This window comes from Periplaneta americana, chromosome 8 (genome assembly GCF_040183065.1).
Source record: "Periplaneta americana isolate PAMFEO1 chromosome 8, P.americana_PAMFEO1_priV1, whole genome shotgun sequence".
Taxonomy (NCBI): domain Eukaryota; kingdom Metazoa; phylum Arthropoda; class Insecta; order Blattodea; family Blattidae; genus Periplaneta; species Periplaneta americana.
Window position 1 is genome coordinate 9,170,847 of NC_091124.1, and position 27,187 is coordinate 9,198,033.

At 35.3% G+C, this 27,187-nt stretch overlaps 1 protein-coding gene across 1 annotated transcript; it reads right to left on the bottom strand.

Moving 5' to 3' along the window:
* Window positions 1-27,187, bottom strand: LOC138704469 (lipase 3-like). Its single transcript, XM_069832375.1, has 9 exons — window positions 26,968-27,187; window positions 17,188-17,398; window positions 14,392-14,590; window positions 11,344-11,458; window positions 11,017-11,260; window positions 9,625-9,783; window positions 8,887-8,971; window positions 3,726-3,868; window positions 1-1,718 (listed from the first exon to the last, which is right to left on the bottom strand). Exons 2-9 carry the CDS (start codon window positions 17,392-17,394, stop codon window positions 1,536-1,538), a joined length of 1,335 nt encoding a protein of 444 aa, XP_069688476.1. The 5' UTR covers window positions 17,395-17,398; window positions 26,968-27,187; the 3' UTR covers window positions 1-1,535.

Below are 27,187 nucleotides of genomic sequence, written 5' to 3' on the forward strand. Positions count from 1 at the left end.
ACTATACTAAACTACACTGAAATATACTATATTAAATTTCACTACAAATAAATAATTTTTTAACTATTTATATATATTTTTTTTTTAATTGAGGAATCTTGCTTGATATACGGGAAGACACTCTCAATAGGAAGACAGCTGTTCTTGGATTTCAGAACAATTTTAGAGTACTTGAACAATAAGAAGATTTTATAATCAAGACAGCAAGGTTCCGGGATGGACCACGCTTTCCAGAATACTAAACATTAAATATTCTGTTATGACTATGAGTCTTTTCATGTCAAACCGCACACCTTTTCGTAAGTTATATAATATAATATAATATAATATAATATAATATAATATAATATAATATAATATAATATAATATCTATACTAATAATAAATCTGTAGCCAAAATTTTTCTGGTAATTTTCGATTTTCCAAAAATAATTCGTGTTAACATGTATAATTAACCATCCTGAAACCGAAAATCGCTTTTTAGAAATTTTTGTTTGTATGTCTGTCTGTCTGTCTGTCTGGATGTTTGTTACCTTTTCACGCGATAATGGCTGAACGGATTTCGATGAAAATTGGAATATAAATTAAGTTCGTTGTAACTTAGATTTTAGGCTATATGACATTCAAAATATGTTATTTAAAAGAGGGGTTATAAGGGGGCCTGAATTAAATAAATCGAAATATCTCGCTTATTATTGCTTTTTGTGAAAAATATTACATGACAAATGTTTCTTTAAAAATGATTTTCGATAAGTTTTATTCTATGCAAAATTTTGATAGGACTGATATTTAAGGATATACAAGACTTTTAAAATAACAATACAATACATTTTCACCGCCGCCTCAGATTATATCGTTGTTGTTCCTGCAGTAACTCCTATGTGCAACATATAAAATTTTTGAGTAGGAAAAAAAGACACATTTATTCATTCCATGGCAATGGTACATAGGAGATCGTGAATTCTTACATTTTCGAAAGAAAAAGATATGCTGTATCATTATTTAAGTTATTTGAAGGGTTCAGAACCATAGTGGGCCAAGCGCCATTTACTGAAGACGTAGAAAACAATGGTTAAAAATAAGTTTTTACCATAATTCAATGGAAACATATACCAAGTAATATAAAGTTTACACATTAAAACTAAATGATGTGTCAATCTTCATTAAACTATGGTCGCATGTAATAACAATTGAGAAACATGTTAAAGGGATTGTCATTGCACCAAATGAGTGCTCACTGGACCAAAATGATTGCATTTTAGTTATTTAAATTAAGTAACATATTAAACGATTTGTCCATCTATCAAACACGAATGTTCCCTGGATCAAATGTCCTATTTTAATTATGTAATTACTTTATATTTATTTCTAACAGGTGCAGCGGAGCGCACGGGTACGGCTAGTAATATAATATAATATAATATAATATAAGAATATTTATTAAGTTGTCAAGTACTTTATATAATAAATTCAAATTTAATATCGTTTGTGAGATAAGTTGAATGTGGAAATTGTACTTAATATTAAAACTAATGTCATATCGTGAACATTTGCTGCCTTCTAGTATCTTGGAAGTGGCTCAGGAATCTCAAGATCTCATCGTTAACCAATTTCTTCACGTGAATTGCCCATACAAAGTCGAGGTGGCTGAAAGAACTGGAGGAGACCCGGTATTCCCCAAGAGAATTTCCCAGAGATTTGTTGAGCTTATGAATGTCCTGGAAAAAAGAATTTATAACTTATTAGAAGACTTAATGGAAGGGAAGACTTGTACCTAATATCTTCAATAGAACATTTAAAGAATATTGAAATACGTAGTACGAGATCCTTATTTCCTCTTTGTATTTAAGAATCCCCGTCACTTCAACTTTCTTTTTTCGTCCTCCTCACCATTTTATTCTTTCTCCTCTTCACTTCTATATATACATATAATTTACTCTAACACATATTATCCCACATTCTCTGCACATTTTTACTCAGAACTGCGTCTTTGTATTTGGCACAGTAGAACACCAATCGCTTGCTACTGATGTCCAAAAAGAGTGTTAAAATAGAACCGCTTGTAACTTCTAAACAAATAATAATAATAATAATAATAATGTTTTATTTTCGCTGGCAGAGTTAAGGCCATAAGGCCTTCTCTTCCACTCAACCAGCCTTAATCAATACAATACATAAATTTAAATTACAAATATTTTCACTACACTTAAAAGGTTCTCCAGCAATAATCTTCACTACACATTTATTTAAATTTAGATAAATCTATAAGGTAAAGTAGTAACTTAATTTATGAGCTAATTTAATTCAATGAATTATAATTAATTTAATATTTGAGATAGCTAGTAAAATGATGAAAATTAATTTAATATAAGCTTACTAGGACTATGTTACAGGGAGAATATATATATTTCTATTTCTATAATGACAATATTAATGTAATTGCCATTAGAGGTTTTGTAAATCTATTTAGAAAAATTAATGATAATAATAATAAGAATGGACAGATGTTAGTTTCATTATAAGTAACAAATATTAATCAGCAATTCATCTGTTAAGTAAGAATTTATGTAATTTTGACCTAAATGAAGCTATTGTCCAACAACCCCTTATATCACTCGGAAGCGAGTTCCAATTTCTAGCAACTGAAACTGTATAGGATGAAGAATATAAAGATGTCTTGTGGTATGGTATAATGAGTAAATTGTTATAATGAGATCTTGTACTTAGCTGATGATATGCGGATAAATTTTGAAAACGAGAAGCCAAATATATTGGGGTAGCGGTGCGCAGAATTTGAAATAAGTGAACAAGAGAATGCAGGGCTCGTCGATCGCTTAGCCTTAGCCAAGACAGAGTTTGGAAAGACGGGGAAACATGATCATACTTACGAATATTACAAATATAACGGACGCACGTATTATGCTCACGTTGTAGCCTGTTGCTCAAATTTGCATTTAGGTTACTTAATATAGTATCGCAGTAGTCAAAGTGTGGCATCACGAATGTTTGTACAAGGATTAATTTTAATTTATCAGGAAGAAAGTTCTTCAGTCGCTTTAATGAGTGAATAATGGAAAATATTTTTTTGGAAGTGTGATTCACTTGTTCATTCCATTCCAGGTGACAATCCATATAAATACCAAGGTTCTTCACAGTCGTACAAATAACAAATAAACATAGCAAAACTAAAAGTATACCACCATGTAGACAAAGGAGTCCCGTAACTGTAAATATCCTTCACGAAACCGGTCAGACCCTCAAGGCCGGCGAGAAGTGTGGCAAAACATGCCTCGAAAACTGTACCGGCGGCCATTTTATGCGGATAACTCCGTGAGATCTGACCGATCGATCGACAACGACGAGATCGGCTAAATAGACGCGACAAGAATGATCTAGGGCAAATTTAATCTCTATCTAAAAAAAAAGTACTCGTGAACATCTTTCAGCTTTTGAAATGCCTCGAAATTCAATTGTCGAGAGAATTCAAAAGTGGAGACAAGCACAACAGAATAAAAGAGCATCCCAAAACTAATTAAACAAGCCCAAGACCATTGTTGCGGAGTATACTACAAGGGACGGTAGAGAGAGCTTAAGATAGCAGCGGCTCACGGGAGTTGTGTGCACTCTGTGGCTGTAGAACGGCGAGGCGTGCCACCCCAGCCGTTTACATCGCCTTAATACGCAGACGATCTTTACCTGTCCTTACGGAGAGGTTTAATACCCACCTCCGGATCTCCAAACCAGTCACTTTCGCTGTACATCAGTCTCACAGGAATGCTGATGGCTTTCAGGTTGTACTCGGGAGGTGAGAAGGAGCCATACTTGAAGAAGTTCTTCACAAGACCGTAGTCCCACTGTCGGAACTTGCCTGATTTGTAAATAAATAAAGTTTGGTAATTATAGCGAGACATTCTAGCGTTGATATAGGTTAATTTCTTGTTATACGCAGTGCTTGAGGTGGAATGAAAAAAGAACCGGACGGTTTCTTCCTTTTAATTCATATATATATATATATATATATATATATATATATATATATATATATATATATACAAGTTATTAAAATACACCGTGGCGTTCAAATCTGACTTCCAATTTTCTGTTAGTGTAAGCGAACTTCCTAACCACGGGGTAAGTCAAAACCAAAGATATAACGAACGAATTAACAAACTTTGAAATAGTTCCTCTACTGGGTGTTCATTTCAAAGTGTGTCATGACGTCACTGTTGTGAGTCAGCGATTTGAAGCGAGTTTCAGCTTTTATATCAGAGAAGTTGCCTATTAATCAAGGCATTCAATCTGAACTTGAGAACGTGTAGGCCTACGGTATAATTTGAACGTCGTAGCAACAGATGGCGGTCTGCAAAGTCTGTGTGCTACCATAACCTCTTTCGAACTGTGTTTTGCGCGGGCAAGTCGTACGCAGGGTATTTGTTATCATCCGTTGCGTACAGCAACATTCCACAACACAAATCAAATGCTCTGTGTCCATGTTGACCGTCGAAGTTAATGTCAACAAATACGTAAGTAATCGTCTTAACCCTCTCCCCATATCCCGACAGTAAGAAAAAAACTCACCTCAGTACATGTTTTCAAACAGTTCACATTCCTGCCACTACAGGCGTTACAGTACGTATCGGTAAGTACTCTTCAGAATGAACGCCGTACTTGCTGGGCAACTTCTCTAGCACATAGCTAATACACCTCTGTGGAAGTGCAGGAAGATTGAATTCTCTAGGCTCATCGGGTAGCCACATGACGGCATACAGCGAGCCATGACACACTTTGAACTGAACACGCAGTAGTTCTCAATAGGTAATCCTATTTTTGGGACGGGTATAAAAGTGTTTGGGAAAATGTTGATGTAGATTAAGTATATATTTTTCTCATCATGACAGTATCAGTGGTTTCCCACTAAATCTAGTGATTTCTTTTACAATCATTAGATGAAGATTAAATTTTGAGTTTTAAAATGCGGGTATATTAATGTACTATTGGCGACACGGACTGCTATCTTCGCCATGTATTCATAGCAGTAATAACTAAAGAATCCACACTTACACGAACAAATTATCGATCACCATCGATTAATAGGGATCAGGTATCTTTTAACGCCAGTGTACATTCTGTGTTTCACCTAGACCTACAGACATATTACAGTAGTTTAAATAGTATGCGTTAAAATAGAGTCACACATGCTTACGTACTAAAAAATGCTAAGGAGTAACGGGATGGTTTTAAGTCATTCTAAAAGGAACCGCATCCTGCTCCACCTCAAAGCCCTGGACTTATACGTATGATAATGTTGTCATTCTCGATATTCTCAAGTTTTAAATAATTATTTCTGTGAGACTGAAGGTTCACTGGTTCAAAACCAGTCAATAATGACATATTCTCATGAAGACTGAGACATTAAAAATTACACAAATTTGAAAATTATATTTGTTCAGTTCTGACAAGTATTAAATTCCAGATCGATAAACAGAGTGGTTCATAAAATACAACCTGCGCTTTAAGAATCAGTTCTATAAATCATTTTGAGCAAAGGAATGTTATTAATTTATTATTATGAACATTCTCACAAACTATACTGGGAAGGTGTAAAGCGATGCAAATAGTATGGTAACGACTCTAGAATAGAGGTAAGTATCTAAAAACCGTGCCGTAATGTTGAGACAAATCAAGGCCAACTGTACAGTGAAGTAATCATTGCCCTTTCAGTCACTGATTTTTTTTTTTTTTTTTTTCCGTTTTGGTACAAGGGAAAGTACAATGTTTTGGTTCAGGGAAAATACTCGTTTTTTTTTTTCCGCTGATCGAACATATTACTCATTTTAACTTGATATTTCGTAACAACATCTACTAAGCTAGCCAGTGTCTTTTGTCCAGGGATAGTTATTCATAATACATTGTATATACTTGTTTTTTTATAAGATGGGACATGACAGAAGCGTTGCGATCGGAAAAATAACTGAATGTCGCATAGCATGGTAGACCTGTTGCTATGGTAACAACGGTTGAGTTGCCAAACTTACCGTTCCCCTTGGCGAGTGCTTAATAGCTCTCTTGGCGACATTATTGTGCACACAGTGTTAGAATTGGTACGTTTCGTCTTTGATTCTCTGTCGATTTTTGCATTGTTTTCTTACCTTCGCGTCAATTGTCAATGAATGTTTTAATTTCAGCCACCTTAACATCAATTGTTAGCTTCCATCAGCTGGAAGCGTGATAGTCCACATTGGCAACATGGCACTGTAGTTCCAAGCTCGGCCGATTAACTGTCATGTCCCATCTTTCAAAAAACCAAGTAGGCTATAGCAATCTTTACTGATCTTCACTTGTTTCTCCCCTCCTTTGGTTCGGGGCTCAACACGGCACGGTTACTATGCTGGAACGGTTTGCTTTCCTGTATTCTGGTGTATTGGTCGGCATTTCTATACTCGCAAATCAACCCCTAATGCACAAATAGGGTGGGGTGGTAAGGCATGATCTCCCGTCCCTTAGCCATTACTTGTCTTTTTTCTTTTGGTGAGTTATTTTACGATGCTTTAGTAACTGCTGTGGTTATCCAGCGTCTGATTGATATGAAGGTGATAATGTCTGCGAAATGAGTCCAGCACCGAAAGTTACCCAGCATTTCCTCTTAATGGGTTGAGAGAAAACCCCGGAAAAAACTCAACTAGGTAACTTGTCCCAACCAGGATTTGAACCCAGGCCCGCTCGTTTCACGGTCAGATATGCTAACCGTTACTCCACAGCGGTGGATCCATCACTTGTTCATTCAAACTTAAGCAGTTTGAGTATCCTCTCCTCCTACATTCCCCTTTGCTGTGTATTGCGGCCTGTATTTTATATAATAATAATAATAATAATAATAATAATAATAATAATAATAATAATAATAATAATAATAATTTATTTAACCTGGCAGAGTTAAGGCCATACGGCCTTCTCTAACACTCAACCAGGAGTAAAAACTGCGTTATAGAAACACTACAAATTTACAAAGTACACACAAAACTGAATAAGATAATAATAATAAAATGTAAACAACAAGTAAGAAGAAATCAGACATAATATATAACATACAGAAAGAAAGAAAAAAAGCATAATAAAATGTGAACAGCAGGTCAAAAATAAATGAGACCTACAAAGTATAAAAAAATAAGACAATTATTGATAATAATAATAATAATAATAATAATAATAATAATAATAATAATAATTTATTTAACCTGGCAGAGTTAAGGCCATACGGCCTTCTCTAACACTCAACCAGGAGTAAAAACTGCGTTATAGAAACACTACAAATTTACAAAGTACACACAAAACTGAATAAGATAATAATAATAAAATGTAAACAACAAGTAAGAAGAAATCAGACATAATATATAACATACAGAAAGAAAGAAAAAAAGCATAATAAAATGTGAACAGCAGGTCAAAAATAAATGAGACCTACAAAGTATAAAAAAATAAGACAATTATTGATAATAATAATAATAATAATAATAATAATAATAATAATAATAATAATAAATAAGAATAGTAATGATAATAATAATGATAATAACATTAATAATAATAATAAATAAAATAATAATAACAGGCCTAATAGTAATAATAATACTAATAGTAGTAATACAATAGTGCAGTACAAAGCATACAATGAATACAATATTTTTAAGTACACACAGTAAGGAAAATTATGTTTATATATAGCTCAACTTATCACATTAGAGATATACCATTATCGGAAAATATGAAAACAAAAATATAAAATAAGTTAAATATCACTAGAACATAAAAAAATGCGAATACGTGGAAACATGCAATACAACACTTGTCATAATAGTAAGTTAGTTTGGCAACTCGTTATAAGATAATTTTCTAACTTGGATTTGAAAGATTTCAATGTTCGGCAGCCCTTGACTTCAGGCGGCAGAGAGTTCCAGTGACGAGAGGTAGCAACAGTGAAAGATGAGGAATACAGAGATGATGTGCGAAGTGGAATTTCTAGCGTGTTATCGCGTTGTGATCGAGTATTAATATTATGATAGCGAGAGAGAGTATGAAAACGAGCGAATAAATAATAGGGGGATGAAGTGTGCATAATTCGATATAGGAGAGAAAGTGAGTGCAGATTTCTCCTCTCATGTAACCTAAGCCACGATAACTTCTCGAAAGAAGGTGAGACGTCCACTGTTCTAGAGTTCAGCGATAGTAGATAATTTTAAGTAGGTAATCAGTTCAGACTTCTAATCAGCCAATAAGCTCCAACATAAACCGCCCTATAACGTCTGCGGGCACAAAGAACACCTGAAATTACCAAAACCTTGAGCGCTTCGACGTACAATTCAATGAAAATGATAAAATCTTACACCTTTAAAACACAAAAATTTTGGAAGAACAACATGATATTCCTGTTATATTTAAAGTTCATATGGATGATCGAGACAGATTACTTTTTTTTTTTTTTTTTCAATTCTGAGTCTAAACTATGTTTTCGCCACACGTGACCAAATACAAAGATCAGTGCAATATAACGATTGGGTATGTGAAGGCACTTTCAAGAATGCTCCAAATATGTGGAGATAAAGACAGAGAATGTTTAAAAAAATACTGATTTCGTATTATATGTACTGTGTGTGTGTCTGTGCAACTTTAGAGTCAGCGATGAGGGGGGAAAAGAGATAGCAAAAGGTGTGAGAAAAAAGTAAAACTAAACTCTCACCTTACACTCAAGCAAGCAATGATCAGAGCATTATAATGAAGCCAACCAGATATCTTTTTTTAATACTCTGACGCCCACGACCTAGATAAGCCACCTGAAATGTAACAGTCACTCACCGGCAGAGATATAATAAAACATCTTTGCACAATTACCTGTTCTTATATCTTGACAGTAATGGAGTGCAGTTTTAGCTGAAATACCAGCTGGAACGTGTGACAGCAGAAGAGGTAAAAGTGTCTGCAAAACAATGGGTAATTGTATCATATTATACTTTTACGAGTATGAACAACATAATATCGAACTACTGTACTCCAACCACGAGAAAGTCTTTGGGGACTGAGACGAAGTGGGGTAATGCCGTGAATGAATGTTGATGTCATAATATGTCATAAGGTCACACACATGGGTACTCGTATCTGTATTGGCTAGCTCTCACAGCACAAACAATAACATTGATACACACATATTGATACTACCCTAGTTACAAAATTAGATCACTGTTAATCTCCTGGTCTTTTAATCTCTCCATACAGGAAATAACATATGCAGGAGAGCGCATGGTTTTTAAATTGACGTTATAACGGTAATATTATCTATCTACTTCGCTCCAATAGATGACGCAATAGTAAACACATTCCTTTCACGGTTGATCTCCTGGTTTGAGAACAGTACACTGCTGCGTCGATATAGGAGAAACCCAATATCTACCTACTTAGATACATCACACGGAGCAAGTCCCCTGCAATCGGCAAGCATCATGTTTAGGTAGAGCATGAAAGTCAAGGAATGTTATGGACAGTAAAAAATGGATCATACATATTTGTTGTTGGTTAGTCAACTGTCCGAAGACCTCAAAAGTGACTAACTACATGCATTGTGTCCGAACTTACCATATTCATCTCCTCAGGTTCGTAACCGCAGAATGTGAAGATGAAATTGCTGCATATGGTCTGAACGAGGGACTTGTCGGAACACACTTCATCTACCATGGCGTCCAGAAGTTTGCCGTGGGGCAAGAACTCACGAATGCCCAGCATAATAGTCATTGGCTGCAAATAGCATTACATCTTTTAAGTGCACATTCTCTGCTTATGGTTTTGAAAAATGTTGAACAATTATTGTATGTCTTCTTTAAGAAGGAAATAAATTGCAGACTATTGTATTCGTATTTTGTAACGTTAGAATATGGTGCATTTTTTTCTGCGCATGTAATCACGTGGTCGCTGAAAAGTTAATCGGGTTAAGGTCTGGCGAACTAGAAGGAATATGGTGCATTTTTTTTTTTTTTTCAGTTTCTGCGCATGTAAACACGTGATAGCTGAAAAGTTAATCGGGTTAAGGTCTGGCGAACTAGAAGACCATTCAGTGGTACTACGTCTGCTAATCGATTCATCAAACAATCTATACTCGCAACGCGCATACATTGCAAGCAACGGGATATTTGTCCGAGCTCTAGTTATGCCTAAACGACATTTCATACAGGTTGAGAGGATGCGAAAGCATTTCTTTCCCCTTCTACTTGCCCTGAGTTCGTCAGTAACAGGGCGGTAGCTGTTACCTCTTATACCTGCACCCCCCAAGTTGTACACACAAAAAAATAAAATCTTAAATAAAGTACATAAGTGAATATAAAATACAGTGACACAGATGTTTGACAGTTACATGGTTGAGTATATTTTAGTGTCATTCTTACAATATTTTCAACTAATATTTATAGTAAGGAATGTTAGTTTGTATTATAAAGTCAGGGGGGAGTAACACAGTGCAGATTGTCCCGTTGTGTGTGTTGTAGAGTAGCAACTAGCGTTGGAGAAAACATTTATCTTCTGATGTCAGTAGCTTTTTAATGTGCCAGTTGATATAAACAGCAATAAAATGAAATATAAACGCTTAGTATAGACTTTCGAAATATAGATTATCAGTAAAAATTTTCTATAATATAATTTTTCACTATGTTGAAAGTCAATTATTAGTCGAACGTTAGTAAGATGGATAGTAGCGTCTTCCCCTTCACTGATGGTTGAGAGTGTGAGTAGAGGGGAAGGCCTATCAACCAAACTGAAATGAGGATAGATTGAAATTTAAAGTCGGAAACACACACTGCGTTTGAGTGCAGTTTTCGACGTTGTCGCAGGGTGGAAGGCAAGAATACCTGTGCGACATTTTCATCAGGGTGGAAGGCAAGAATACCTGTGCGACATTTTCATCAGGGTGGAAGGCAAGAATACCTGTGCGACATTTTCATGTTAAGTCCATAATTTTGTAAGCAGACGGTGTGTTACCTCTGTCAGAGGGCTCTGCGCGACCAGCTTGAGCAGTGGACTTTTGAAGTTGCTCATGAAGGCGACGGGGGCAAGGCTGATCGCGAGCTGAACCTTGGAGTTGTATTCTGGCTTCATAGACATGAGCACGTATAACACGGTGCTTCCCATGGAAAAACCCACGTAATTTAGAGACTCTTGGCTGGTATTCCACAGGACGTAGTCCAACACGGCTGGAAGGTCGTATATTCCCATCTCGTGCCAGCTATACAAGCAATTACATATTAATTATTAACGATTTTTGAGAAGATAACTCGAATTTGTTCAAACCAGTTCTTGAGACAGTACCTGAAGTCCCAGAACGCCGGTTCAGATGGTTGCATACTGACATGGTTCTTTGAATAAAAGTTGCCGCGGCTGTTGCCCAGCCACACGTCATAACCTGCGTCCGCAAGCAAGTATCCTGCAAAAGAAAACCAGATAATAGCCATCATTTGGATTTTGGATCAGTGTTACCAACTCGGTTTTTTTAAAATACCCGCTAAATCCCTATATCAGTAATACAAATTTCATAACTTTTACCCGCTAAACTAACACAGAAAAACGCCAGATCTAACGAGAAAACCGCTGAATTGGCAACGCTGTTCGGGACAGTAGTTTCTGAGACAAGACTCTCGGTGAGTCCGTAAACAATTGTGTTATTACGGGAAAGCTCCTAGTCGGAGATTAACAAAGTCCCCTACATTTTTAAGCGTATATCTAATCAATAGAGACAGGCGACAGGCAACATAGAAATTTCATATTATAAACCATTCCTGCTATTGTAGTGGTATGGGAACAAGGATTTTCATGATTCACGGTGTGTATAATGCAATTAACGCAAAAAAATCATATTTCATCCTAAAATCTCAATATTTTTTTCATATCTTGCAGGATTCCTCCAGCTAATATTTCTACAGCCTAACTACCGTTGCAAGTTCGTAGCGGTTTCCCTTTTTTTTTTTTTTTTTTAATTAAAGCTTCCCCTACATTATGTATGACTCTCTGTTAATGTCGGAGTAGTTTTTCGATTCCGCACTGTTGAATAGAGAGCTTCCGTGAAAAGCTGAGGGAGCAAGATCGAGAAAATATTGAGGGTGTGGAATCATCTCTCAACCAAGCTCCTGTAAAGTTGTTTTCGTCATATTGGCGGAGTCCAGTCGTGCATTATTGTGTTGCAGCAGCACTTGATACAGTTTTTCCGGTCGTTTTTCTTCAATTGCATCCGCAAGCCGTCTGAGTTGTTGGGAATAAATATCAACAGTTAAGGTTACATTCCTGGGAAGAAATTCGTAGTATACGACGCCATCTTTATTCACCAGACGCATAACATCATCTTCTGTGGATGAACACAAACTATTGTAGGCTATGGTGTGTTGAGTGTTGAAACGTCAGAACCTTCTCCGATGACATTCTCGTACACGGCACAAATGTTTCAAGTCGCTTCCGCTGCCTTTCCTTCTCAATTAAACTCAAACAGATGAATATGTCGGAAGTGTTCTTTTTTTTCCGCTTGATACACAATCTTCTTTAGCTCACAAATAGCACAAACTTCCTTCAAATCCGCAAAATTCAAGGCGTATTTACAAGCACAACACGCCAAATAACAAATGGCAAACGATAAACCATCTCCTAACAATATAGTATTGTGACGATGAACAAAAATTTTACGAACTTTGCATCGATCTAATACACATGAATTGCAATTTCAGTCCAGAGATGGTAAGTCTTTGCGCACGATAAAGTAGTACCCAAAAAGTAAAAGACTAAACCATTAAAGTGGGAAGAATTTTATGCAATAAGCTTCGAAGAGGTGGAAAAATTCAAATATCTTGGAGCAACAGTAACAAATATAAATAACACTCGGCAGGAAATTAAACGCAGAATAAATATAGCAAATGCGTGTTATTATTCGGTTGAGAAGCTCTTATCATCCAGTCTGCTGTCAAAAAATCTGAAAGTTAGAATTTATAAAACAGTTATATTACCGGTTGTTCTGTATGGTTGTGAAACTTGGACTCTCACTCTGAGAGAGGAACATAAGTTAAGGGTGTTTGAGAATAAGGTGCTTAGAAAAATATTTGGGGCTAAGCGGGATGAAGTTACAGGAGAATGGAGAAAGTTACACAACGCAGAACTGCACGCATTGTATTCTTCACCTGACATAATTAGGAACATTAAATCCAGACGTTTGAGATGGGCAGGGCATGTAGCACGTATGGGCGAATCCAGAAATGCATATAGAGTGTTAGTTGGGAGACCGGAGGGAAAAAGACCTTTAGGGAGGCCGAGACGTAGATGGGATGATAATATTAAAATGGATTTGAGGGAGGTGGGATATGATGATAGAGACTGGATTACTCTTGCACAGGATAGGGACCGATGGCGAGCTTATGTGAGGGCGGCAATGAACCTTCGGGTTCCTTAAAAGCCATTTGTAAGTAAGTAAGTAAGCTTTCAAAGATCACAGTGCTTAAGGGGTTAGGTACAGCTTACAACAGTAAAATTTTGGAAACATTCAACATTTTTTCTCCATTACTATATCTTGTACAATAATGAAAATTGGTATGTGTAAAACACTATCCTTCTGCTTATGAAAATAATAATAAAATAATTTTTTTTTTTTTTCAAAATTCATAATGGTGGTAGTTCACTGTGCAGTGATGAAGCGTTTCCCTCATAACTCATAAACTTGTTAACTTTTTCATGTTCTCTCTCTTTTATTGTATTGCTAAAACTTACATTTACAGTATTATCCTATTTAAACTACATTCCTTGATAAATAATATTTTTTTTTTTTGTGTTAGACGAAAATACTGATATTTGACCATTTTTTTAAGAATTTACTTTTTCATCAGACAATCTATCAAAGGCAGAGAAGTGAGCTTGAATCATATTTTAGATATGACATGCATAAATACACACAAAAAATGTCATGACAAAATGTTGGATAGTTTTTGAGTTATGTGGGAAACGCTTTATCACTGCACTGAATTTTGAAAAAAAGAATGTAAATAATTTTTTAAATCGCAAAACTATTTTTTTTTTTCATATAGCAGAAGGACAGTGTTTTACACATACTAATTTTCATTATCGTACAAGATACAGTAATGGAGGACAAAAATGTTGAATATTTCCAAAATTTTACTGCTGTAAGCTGTACCTAACCCCTTAAGAAGCCTGACAATCCTGGATTCAGAATTCAGGAAAAGATAATCGCACTCATTTTCTACGGGAGATAAATTTGAACTTCTCTCTGTTTCGAATCGAGGTATGTTGTATGGTGATGAGACACGCTACGAATAGAGCCATGGTAGATGACTATGATAAATACATAAATATTTGTTGTATTCTCACCCAGAGAATTCTCTGGCCCCATAATTATCCAGTCCGAGGAAGTGGCTAATATTCCATGTTGAAGGAACACGATGGGCTTGTTTGGTGCAGCTTTTGATTTAAGTCCGTATGGAATGCGATGCAAGGACAGGATGTATCCATCTGCAGTTGTGACATTGTGAATTTCCACGGGGTATCCATATTGTTGAATCAACTCTGGCTATCACATAATAACAAGACATAATAATTTGAATTAAATATATTTTACAAACTGAAATCTTGGCGATTGTAAGTAATATGTTAGATAAACAACTGAAGACTGATTGAGAATAAAAGTAGGGTATTTTACTACAGTGCATTTATTTTTCTTGGGCTCGCTACTATACTGAACACGAAGGCGGCAGTTACGCAAGCACAAGCCGAGTGTTAATCAGCGATAAGGCGGCATGACGCGAAAGTCAATTGTTTTGATTTTGGGAGACGTGTGCAGTGCGGTTTCAGTTCTCTGTTTGTGTCTGCTGTTTGGGAAATGGTTCTAAGATTTATACTATCGAACAAAGAATTTTCATTTGTTGTACCTAACTTAAAAAAAAAAAAACGAATCATCTGCTCAGTATCAACGAGAATTTCAGAAATGATTTTCTGGGATTGATGCATCTAATAGGAGGACAATTCATAAAATGGTGGACAAATTCAAAACTACAAGATCAGTATTGAACAAGAAATCAAATCTAAAACGTCACAAAACAAGAAATAACCAACATTTCAGAAGCAGAGCAGCAATATGTGAATCATAATAATGTTCAGACGCTACAATGCTTGCCTCGAAGCAAACGGGTAACGCTTTCAACATCGTCTTTAAAAAGATAAGAATTTTTTTACAATTTCAAATTACAAGAAACTGTTCGTTCTATAGTTCATTTCGTGTGTTACTGACTTACAACCGACTGCTCAGCGGACCGCGTGTGTACAGTTGTGCTGTTCAAAGCCTCATATATTGAGCTTCCGCGAGCGGGCCCTAGCAAAATAAATGCACTGTAGATAATAGGTAACACCTAGACAAATATTTTGCAATAGGAAAAGCCTCGGGTTTCTCGCAAAAAGACATTGAAATTAGATTAAAATATATGCAACCCTTCGTGTACTTCATTTTAATTTGCCAACTGATAAATTGTCTTTCTACTATTAATGCATCTTTATGTCAGCCAGAGATTCTATATGCTAACGCGTGACAGAACTTATGTACTACAGCCCAAGTGGATTTATTGTACACCTCTGTGAAATGAGTTGCATGCCAGTTGTGAGCACTCGGTTCATCAGCTTGTTCCTCCATCCGCCACATCACGCGTTCCTATTCAGCTTTCTAAACACGTAATATAATTCCTGGTGACGGTCTTCCGTGCCTCAGTCTCCTCAATTGTTGAGATCTCAAGAAGATATTCTTGCGCTCTATAAGGTTTCTGAGCCGTCTAGAACCATTACTATTGCCATGTACTTGCCTTTGGATATGCCATATCGCGGCAGACGGACGAACCAGCACCAGGAAACACAAGGAAATGCCGTATTTCCAAATTGGAGATGACATTGAAGCAGAATTGTTCAGAGTATTGGTGGAATGAGGGGGGAAATGGGAGAGGGCAGAAAAAACCCTCGCAAACTTAGCAACGTTCACTATGAATGTAATGCTAGTCGGAGCCGGGGAATGAACCCGCACTCGCTAGCATGAGTCTCACGCGCTAACCATAAGCTACTAAGATGTGTACTGTAACTTTGAACAGCTATTCAGTCTTATTGCTGTCAAAAAGACATAAAAATACTATAATTTTATTCCAAAATTTGCTTACTTAGCTATCCTTTCTGAAATCCATTGTTACATTAAATATTGACCAAATATTTACAGGACACTGCTTTATAGTATCATGACTATTCAACTTACAGGATAAATTTACGGTATTGGCCAATAACGTTTCATAACCGCCTTAAAATCAACCAATCTCATTTGTGTTTCTTGATAAGACGCCTCGTACAATACTTCAATGTCAATCACAGAAAATCAAGAAATGCCAACGAAAATTTAACTTTGAAAATTTCGTTTTCAATAACTGTAACTTCAGGTAATAAATAAATGTCTGTAAAAACCTTTCGTGTTTTTAATCTGTTAGTGTAACATTTCAGCTTATCTTACTTTTGAGGTTAAGCACTACTGTTACGTATTTCCGCTCTGAGTAGTTGGCAATAGTATTTAGTATGCCGTGATAGATAGCAACTTGTTTTTTAACTAAACATAATAATATCTTACTGCTACGTTTGTAATAATTATTATTATTTACGTAACTAATTCGGTTTTGCAAGTTATTTCATTTTATTCGTTGAATAATCTTATTAAATTTCACTCGTGGTTTCATCTTAATTCTGGCTCGTGAAATTATCAATAAAACGAAATAGCACTCGTGCAATTACTACAGATAATTAACCAGCTGGTAAATAAAGAGCATATTTTTCAGTAGTTTCTTATCTTCCAAGGGAAATGACAAATTTAATATTTTTTGCGAGAAAATGAAACGTCTTGGACCATTAATTTTCTATCTCGAAATGTTTCACTATTATTCTGAATCACTCTCTATAAAACAAAGAGTAATCTCAACCCCACTTTATGCCGATGACTACATATTTTCTATCACCCGGAAGATGGCCTACAACGAATATATGTTACATTAAAATTAAGATAATGGCATTAACGTCTGTGGACCACCAAAGAAAATAGTTTCAATAGAAATATTATCTCATGGTTAGCGTTAATTAAGTAACAGAATTTACCGTAGTAAGGAAGGGGTCTTCATTTATTACATTGAACCAAATTCCTGATAAGATCTTCGTTAAACTGATAGCTTGATGACTATCTTCTGTGCTAGGTGCAGATGAAGTGAGATTGTTGCTCAGAAGTTGTTCTTCTACAGAGGCGGAAAAGGATGCGTTCCTCATCCCCAAGATAAGCAGGATGTAAAAACAATTCTGACAGAACATATTTCTGCAAAATAAGATTGATACGTTTATTAATACTCATCAAGATAAAATGATCTACAAGCAAATAACAATTTACACAAGCGACATTCTCCCCAACCTTTACACTTCGGACATAAAAATGTAGGGTGAAGTCGATGTAGTTTCACCCAAACTACATTATTCTACAGTATTTTACATTCCCCCTGAGACATCCTGTAGGTATATTGCATGTAAAAAAACAGTATATCATATCTTTTTTGTATTAAAATCTTTTACAGCATGGATATAAGAAGGATATATAATTATTATATTTTCAAAGTCTGTGGGTACTCTTAAATAATCAAAAAGGTTATTATTATTATTGTTTTCTTTCTTTATCTGTATTGTTCAGTGAAGTTCAGCATAGTTCGTGGCATTTCAGTACACTTTAGCACAGCGAATTCTTCGTTTATGATAGCCTACAAATGTTTGTTTAGGCAACTGTCCGAAGACAGGTCTGAACCTCATAAGTGACACCAATAAGACATCAACATGAAGAAACTAGGCCAGGAGATAATGGGGTAGGGTGGCCAGTTGCTTTCCTTCCCTACTGCACACATCGCTGACTTGCTACATATTACACTAATCAGACTTCAAAAGTATGCAAACAATTGTTCTTTCTCTAGCATATATTGTCAAGTGAGATGTACTGCCTGATGAGAGATGCACATATATACATATCAGCCGGAACTTCAGTCAGAGGTGATGATCAGACATCGGATTCTAGGGCAAATGCCTATTTTGTTTCTTTAGGAGAAAAGTAAAAATAATTATTAATATTTGTGTTTCATGGAAATTGAAAGGTATTCAAAGAGTTTTATAGTGCCCTAAAATGCCCTAAAACGGTTATTAGAGCCTAATTTGTTAATATTCGCCTAAAATGCCTAACTCACTGTAAAGTTTCGCATTTTACTCTTACTTTTTATAATGTATACATGCATTCACTGCGAAATTTAAGGCATTTAAAAAGTGGAAAGTTTGCTTCACACCGGCCATGAAACCATTGATAAAGGAAACAAAATGTTTTGAATCTTACGACACTCGCAATAGATTTCACCGAATTTAACATGTTTGGAGGCATAAATGCCGACAAAGAACCAACCTTAGTTTTGAAGCAGGCAACAATCACAACATGTGCTGCTACCGATTCAGAGATATACTATTCTATAAAAATGACTGTTTTCGGTCTGAAACCGATTAGCTGTACTGCCCTTCAGACTGTGTCATAAAATCACAATTTTTGGAGAAAGAGTGTTTTTGAAATATTTATGAAAAGTCGTAAAACTGCGAATTAGTAGGGTAAACCGTTACAAAATATTTAAAAGAATGGCCCTCCTAGTGTTAACACTACCAGGAAATGCAACAATAAGTGGAACTTTGTATTTTTGTCCAATTGAATCTCAATAACAACGGTTCATTTGAATGCTCGTTAACAGTTGCTCTTTCCCTCACCTTATTTGTGTTGTGAAGTTTTGAGCGGTAGGATGTTTTCCTGTGAAGTTTAACGCGATAATGCCGAAAAATATAAGTGCAAAATCTACATTGATCCGGCAATGGCTAACAGAATATTCAGAATTCACTTATAATGGAAAAATAATATTCTGCAAGATTTGTAGCAAACAGGTATGTAACAATAGTTGAAATATATAAATTCTATTAATTTTAATGAGTTGGCCTATAATATTTATACATTGACTGAGCTATCCTGAGGTATAATTCTTTTTAAGACCACTACACTTTAACCTTTTAAATTCCGATAGTTAAAGTATTTGCAGGTCATTAAAATTTTGATTGTTCGAACCCACTAACTTTGTGATACAAATACGGCAATACAACAATTAGGATTTTATTTTAATTCAGTTTACTTTACATTTTTAGATTTCGCAAGAAAAGAAGTGCCACCTAAAGCAGCATGTGCAAGGAGCGGCTCATAAGGCTAAAGCTCAGCAGAAAAATCAACTGCAACAAACTTTACTAACACAGCCTACTTCATCCAATCCCAGCAGCAATTTCTATGCTGATTTAACCAGAGCGTTTGTTGCTGCTAACATTCCCTGGAATGCAATGGAAAATCCGGTTTTAAGACAGTTTTTACAAAAATACTGCAAACAAAATATCCCATCTCAGTCGACCCTAAGAAAAAATTACTTAGACAGAATATACAATGAAACTTTAGCTTCCATTCGGGAGGATATAGGTGATTCTTACATATGGGTCTCTGTGGATGAAACCTCAGATCCTATGAATAGGTATATAGCAAATATGGTAGTAGGAAAACTTAGTCCTGATGGACCTTCGATTCCACACCTCGTATGTGTTAAGGAACTTTCGAAAGTGAATAGCCAAGCCATTGCTTATTTTGTAAATAAAGGCCTACAGTCTTTATACTCAGGTAATATAGACGATTCTAAAGTTCTGTTGTTTTGTACTGATGCTGCCTCATACATGGTTGCTGCAGCTCCACTTCTTAAAACATTTTATCCTAACCTCACGCATGTAACCTGTCTAGCACGTGGCCTTCACAGGGTTTCTGAAACAATCCGGAATGAATTTCCTCTTGTCAATTCGTTTATTTCTAACACAAAAAAAAATGTTTTTGTAAAGCCCCATCCAGGATTTCAATATTCAGAGAGAACTTTCCAGATATCCCACTCCCACCTCAGCCGGTTGTTACACGATGGGGAACCTGGATTCAGTCAGTGGTGTATTATTCTAAGTATTTTAAAGAAGTGGTCACAGTTATTGATAAAATACCTGAAACTGATAGTGCAGCGTGTGTGAAAGCAGTGAAAGATTGTCTGAATGACTCACGAGTGAAAAACGATATTGCCTACATAACATCAAACTTTTCTTTCATACCTGCAAGCATTGAACAATTAGAACGTGAAAAACAATCTCTTTGTAGCCAAATAGCAATAGTAAAGGAAGCTCAAGTGAACATACATTCTGCTTTGGGCGAAACTGGGAAAAAAGTTAAAAATAAGTGGGACAACGTATTAAATAAGAATGTAGGATTTTCATTGTTGGAAAAAGTATCAAGAGTGATATCGGGGGAAAGTGTAAATGTTCCAGTAAGTATTGATGTTTCTATTGTACCTAATTTAAAATTTGCGCCTCTCACATCAGTTTCGGTTGAAAGAAGTTTTTCTGCTTTCAAAATGATTCTCAGTGACAAAAGGCAAAGGTTAACTGTGGAGAATTTAGAAAAAATTCTGGTGGTGTACTGTGCAGATAATTATAATAAAGTCTGAGCATGGAACTGAATTTCAATAACTTAAAATGAGTAATCTTGATATCAATAAACATTATTTCATTAGTTTCAATATATTAAATTTGTGCAGCTCTGTTTATAAATATAATATAGTATTCTTTTTTAATGTTTAAACATACTTTTTTGTGCGTATTTTAGTGTATAACTAAAAATCTCAGTGAAAGAAATAAGTATGATACCTTGATGTGCCTAAAAATGCCTATTTTCATTAAAATAGAGCTTAATTTTACAAATTTTGAGCTTATTTTAGGCGCCTAAAACTGCAATTTTTAGTGCCTAAAAATCCGATGTCTAGTGATGATACATATATATTAGGAAGAAATCGTACAAAAGTGTTGTTGTATATCTCTACGGAAATATTCTGAAATTCAACAACCATCTGATTCACCAATCCAGAATTTTGTAGAAAAAATTGACCTATCTATACAGACGAAATTCAGGATGTGGCTAGAATATTTTCGAAAGATGTGAAATATCCATTAGAGAGGATGGTCGACAGTTCCAGCATTTATTATTATATTTATTCATTTATTTATTTATTTATTTATTTATTTATTTATTTATTTATTTATTTATTTATTTACTCTGGTGGAGTTAAGGCCATCAGGCCTTCTCTTACACACCACCAGAAATGCAATACAACTACAAGAAAAATTATACATCAATGCAACTAATCTACTTTAATTACGAGTGACAGAATGAATGTGACATAAAAAAACTGAACATACAAATACAAATTGAAAATAATAAAAATTAGTCTAACATATTAAATAATGCAAAAAAAAGAACACACAAAAAATGAAAACATACAACAAATACAGACACAAAATAACAGTGTCATTCAGCATCACTGTTATTAACTAATAAGCTGTTCTAGTATCCTGGCACAAAGACAAGAGAAAGGATTAATCTAACAGGTAAGGTAAGCTAATAAATTATATCTGCAATGTAATATAAAGTAGCGAGATTTTATTGCCCAAATCTGACGAGCTGAACCATCGCTTTAAGCGGGCTGTTACTTGCCCATGTCACTTTTCGAACTGTGTCATGCGATGCGAAATCTGTTTCTAGACTTACACCCTTTACTTCAGGTTCGGGAGCGCACTATATAGTTCTAGCTCTAAGGATAGAGCGCATAATTGCCGTCAACTAGTACTGGTGATCTATCAGTAAGTGTGATTAATACTGATTAAGATTGTACGTTCCTTGATTTCCCTTCACATCCACTATTATGACTTATTTTCGGGAAATCATAATTTGTTTATCATTAGTTAAATCTGTAATGCAGAAAACTTAAAATACAAATGTTAGTATTTGTGAAATTCCATGAGAATGCTGGGAGAGTATCAATTAGAAAGGCCAGGACCCGCTTTCTTCTCAACCCTATAATCCCTCATAAATTAATAACATAATTTCGTATTTCATCTCCTCACGTTCCGCGACAAGCTGGCCATCTATCAGAGAGATATCGCAAATAGTTGAGTTCGCTCCCCTCTATCGAGAGCAAAGAGCATTAGAGAAAGCCACTGAAGAGTGGAAACGCCTAACAAAAAATGTATTAAGAATTTCTCTTTTCTTTTCAAAAAGCACTCCATTACTTTTAAATCTTCCGAAAATTGTAAGCAGTGTCATATGCTAGAATTCCGATGTCTCCTAAACGCAAGTTATTCAATTATTGTGTAATATTATATACATTTTGAAAGCGGCACTTTTTGGAAACAGATTCCAAAGCCGACAAGTATAAAGAACCTTAAATTATTGGCTTACAATTAACGAAATTCTAAAGTAACGTAACATCATTTCATCAATAAAATCTGTGAAAAATAATGGGGAAGAAGCGTATGATTGCATATTTCAGGTACAGTAGTGGATAAAAAAACCGGACCGACTCTTGTAGCTGAGTTCAGAGCCTTGTTCAATCCAGAGCACGACAGACTGGTAACTAAGACTTTCGTGGTTCGAATCCTGCCTGGGAAGGAAACTTTTTTGGTTCCTTATTCAAATTTAGGCTCCCAATACTTTTCGATTGCTGGTAAAATTCATGTTCTGGGAATAATAAGTTAATTAAGTAGTAAACTATCCCTGTTACAGCCTTTTATATTTCTTAAACATTTACTTTTGGTTGACTTTATTTTATTAAGATCTTTATAACGTAAAAATCTAAAATCTGATTAGTGTAACATGTAGATAATCGGCGATGTATGCAATGGAGAGTGAAAGCAACTGATCACCCTATCTCATTTTCTCCTGGCCTAGTTGCCTCATAAGTAGGGCCGTGACATCGGTATATTTGTATTAGTCTGAGGTGAACATACGACGCCGGACAGAATGTAGTCGACGTGTTTCAAGTACAGGCAACGGAAGCGAAATTGACACACGCCTAAGCAAGCACGTTCCGTGTTTTGTATACGATTATTGCGTATTATAAAATCAAGACAATACAATCATTGTAAGGGTTAATATCGGAGAGGTTTAAAATGCTGGTGAAGTTGAGAATAATTGTTTGAAATCATACTTAAATTGTCACAAATGTGGTAAAACATAAGTCTGAAAAGATGTTTTTTATTTCATATTTAGAGTTTTGCATTACAATTTTAGAATGCCGAAAACGTATATGGCGTACAATTTTGCTCTCCCTATATTTAACTCTTACATTAATTTATTTATCACATCTATTCCGTACCTTACTTTTCTTGCATGTTGTTTGCCTGGTTTCGGTTCCTGCTGCAATAAACAACAACATTCATTTTCAAAGTTTAAAATGAAAATGACCGCCGAGTGTCGTATAGTATAACATTGTATGCGGAAAAACAGCGTTCAACATCGGCTGAAACCAAGGGCACATATGTAAAATATTTCACATCATTCACTTCTACATCAGGTTGATAACAATCGCACTTGTCATCTGATAAAACGCTTATACCATCTCGCAGATCATTCACTTTTGAGGTGAGATTATTTACTATCGAAATTTGCTCCACCAATTTCACACCGGTCTTTTCGAGACATTCGTTTGTATTGAGAATACATTCAAAATTAGATGAAATATATTCACACTGTTTTTTAATATTTGGGTCACCAAGAAGAGTTTGGGCATTATTTATGGAAGCTACATCTTTCCCGTCAAACATCCGTATGACTCCTTTTACCCTTATATACAATGATTGTATTGTCTTGATTTTATAATACGCAGTAATCGTTTACAAAACATGGAAAGTGCTTGCTTAGCTCGTTACACACTTGAACAGATCTCGCTAGAGAGAAATGTGTTGCGAGAAAATTTAAAGATTGATAACATTGGAATCAAATGGACGTCCACACACTGGAAGAGATTCTCGTTCGAGGAAAAAACCTCGAGCGAGCTTCTCGCTGAAATCGGTAGCTCAGCAAATTTTCTTGACATATTTATCAAAGATGTTTGACATTTATAGCTACTCTTTACGACGATTGAATGTAGTAAAAGATGAAGAAGTAATATCACAGGTGGCGATGAATTGTATTGTTTTTATTCACACTGAGGAAAGATGGCTGATAATTGCAGCCAGAAACTTATCGAACTTGTACGATGTAACCCGTAGGTCTATTTATATGATACCTGAACGGGATGAAAACTGTAAAAAACACGAAACTTAAAGAAGAAATCTGGAGACAAATATCAGGTGATCTCAAAATAAATAGGGCTATATTTTATTTTGATGAGATTTAATAGTATTAATTATGACATTTGCAATATAGTATCTATATGTCTTAACAGTTTACATAATTTTAATCGGAACATAGCAAAGAATCATCACATAATGAATGGAAAAAAACTGAAGTCTAGTCAACCTGAAATAACGTCTAAACGTATCATCCAAATCGAAATCAGTGACCGAAATTCGCCCTTATCTTCGTAACATACAATGTGATTTCCAAATATTTCTGGCTTTAATTTTAAGCCTACTTTTTCTTTTCATTAACAAAATAGCTATGTTCATATAACTCCATTTCCTCATTATCTGAAGATTCAGATTCAACATAGTGGCGTTCGTACATAATTTGTGTACGACAATATACCTACGTGAATACATAACTTGTAATATCCCCCCCCCCCAATGACTGATTACTATAATCAGAAAATTACTCTCTGCATGAAGGCAGTGCATAGACAAAATCATAGCGAGAGATCTGCGAAAGCGAGAACTCGCCAAGTGTGTGGAGGAAGGCGCTTCGTCTCTTTCTCGCAACACATTTCTCGCTAGCGAGATCTCTTCAAGTGTGTAACGGGCCTTAGGCGTCTGTCCAATTCACTTCCGCTGCCTGTCTTGAAACACGTCCGGCGTCTTGTGTTCACCTTCAATCGACCTGAAACTAACACAAATATACCGATGTCACAGCCTAACTCATCACGTCTGAAATCCCACAAAGTCAAACTGATATTTTTATCACGAGAACTTGGTAATGTTTAAAGGACAACAGCAGAAACAAACAATGCATTTGCTTTTCTTCTAACAGGCTCTTCAAGCACTTGACTTTTGTGTTAAAGTTGAATAATTTTTTCTAACTGTATTTATCTCGTCCTTATTGGCGTGTAATTATGTATTTTAAAATACATTGTCCGTCTTCCATAACGGCTATTAAATGAATATTTTGATACCGGTACGCCATGTAGAAGGAAATTTAACTACGTTCTGAATTAGGTCTACGTAATGGACCACTTAATTTAAGGATTTCACGAAATACAACCAAAAAGTATCACTCGACGACAAAAGCAATTAAATCAACAAATTTAAATACAGTACACTCCCGATCAATACTTCGCAGGCTATTCTGTTTGCGGCTTATTCTTGCGTCCCTGGTCACTTGCAATGCGAGCGGAAACTGTAGTAACGGTAGCAATTTACTTGCTACTTACGTCATACACCATAAAAATATATATATTTTTTTTTATTGGTAGGTTAGAAAGATAAAAATGACAGATAGCTGCTGGCGCGGAAAATTACGTTACTTCCCTTTTTGTGAACCGCAGTTCTGTCAGATTTTGTATAACTTGCCACTCACCATTGGACTTCAAACTACCGTAATTCGTAGGGGAAAATATAATTATTTGATACACAGCAATTAATTTTTCTCAACCAAACGTTTTTTTTATAGACACTCAGAAACCTACAGGTAGACCTATCTGATTTGCCAGTTTATTTTTGAGTTCCGATATTACGAAAATCACAATGAAAAGCGTCCCGTAATTCTTTAATTTATGCACCGCTGAGTGCTTTAGATTTCAAATAAGGATTCATGGAAGTCAAATAAATACGAGGACTGATCGAGAAATACTGAGACGGATTTTTTTCGCAGATGTTTATTACTCTACTTCAATGTCTGTATGATCTTTCTCAAAGTAGTCTCACTAGAGGTTTTGATGTATCTAGAGAAAACCAAAACTCGAGTGGGATTTAACTGACTACAACACTTTTAAAAGAAAGTATATAAAGATTAGAAGAAATAAAGTAATCTAATACAATAAAATATTAATTGATTTACTAAAATACGAGTAGGCCTACTAAACTGCCTTGAAAATGTATTATTGTACCATCTCATCATTACAAATATTCCGCTAGATGGCAGTAGTGTGTTATGACGAGTTGTTCTCTTGTTATCATTTGTGCCAACTATACAATCTTCATTGAACTCTATGAACGATTACTAGCCGAGAAGACTTTGTTGATTCAGTTTCATTTTTATTAAAACAGTTGCATTCTACTACAAGTATCAATATATATTAAACAATCTCTGATACGTGACTGTCCATAATCTCATACAGCAGAAACTATAATATAACCTAAATAATATAAACAAGATAAATGATAGAAAAGTTTTAATTAAGAATGATGAAATAAACATGAATCATTTTAAAAAGGTACAATTATTGAAAGTACAATGTTGACAAACAAATGCTAGAGAGGTGATAAAAACAAACAAATGCTAGGGAGGTAATAAACAATCAAGGAATTAAATTTAAAAGATCTGGTGTCAAATCATCGACCTTACCATTAATATCACCGTAAGGACACCCGATTTTAGCGAACGATTTTTTTAGCGAATTTCTGCTAATTGAGTCTATTTACAGTCATACCTATAACACTTTTAACTCTCTTGACTCAACTAGTAGAAATTCGTGAAAAAAATAATTCGCCAAAATCGGGTGTTCCTGTCGTCACTATCATACGTCATCCGCACTCGTCAAACGCATATCTGAATATGAATTTACGAAAAATTAACGAGCGGTTTAAAATTTAAACACTCACCCTGCAGGATTCTCCTCATAAATTCCGACATCCCCTTCTCATCACACTTTATTCACATCAAACGATAACAGTAAGCTGAAACCTGTCACTTTAGTTTTGATTAACTCTAAATTATGTATAATCCGATCTATTTAACAGTCGCATATTTCCAACATTCGTACATTCACTTCGTATTTTCAGCATTTACAGCTCTTTATATCAGTCTTTCTTCAGTATTCGT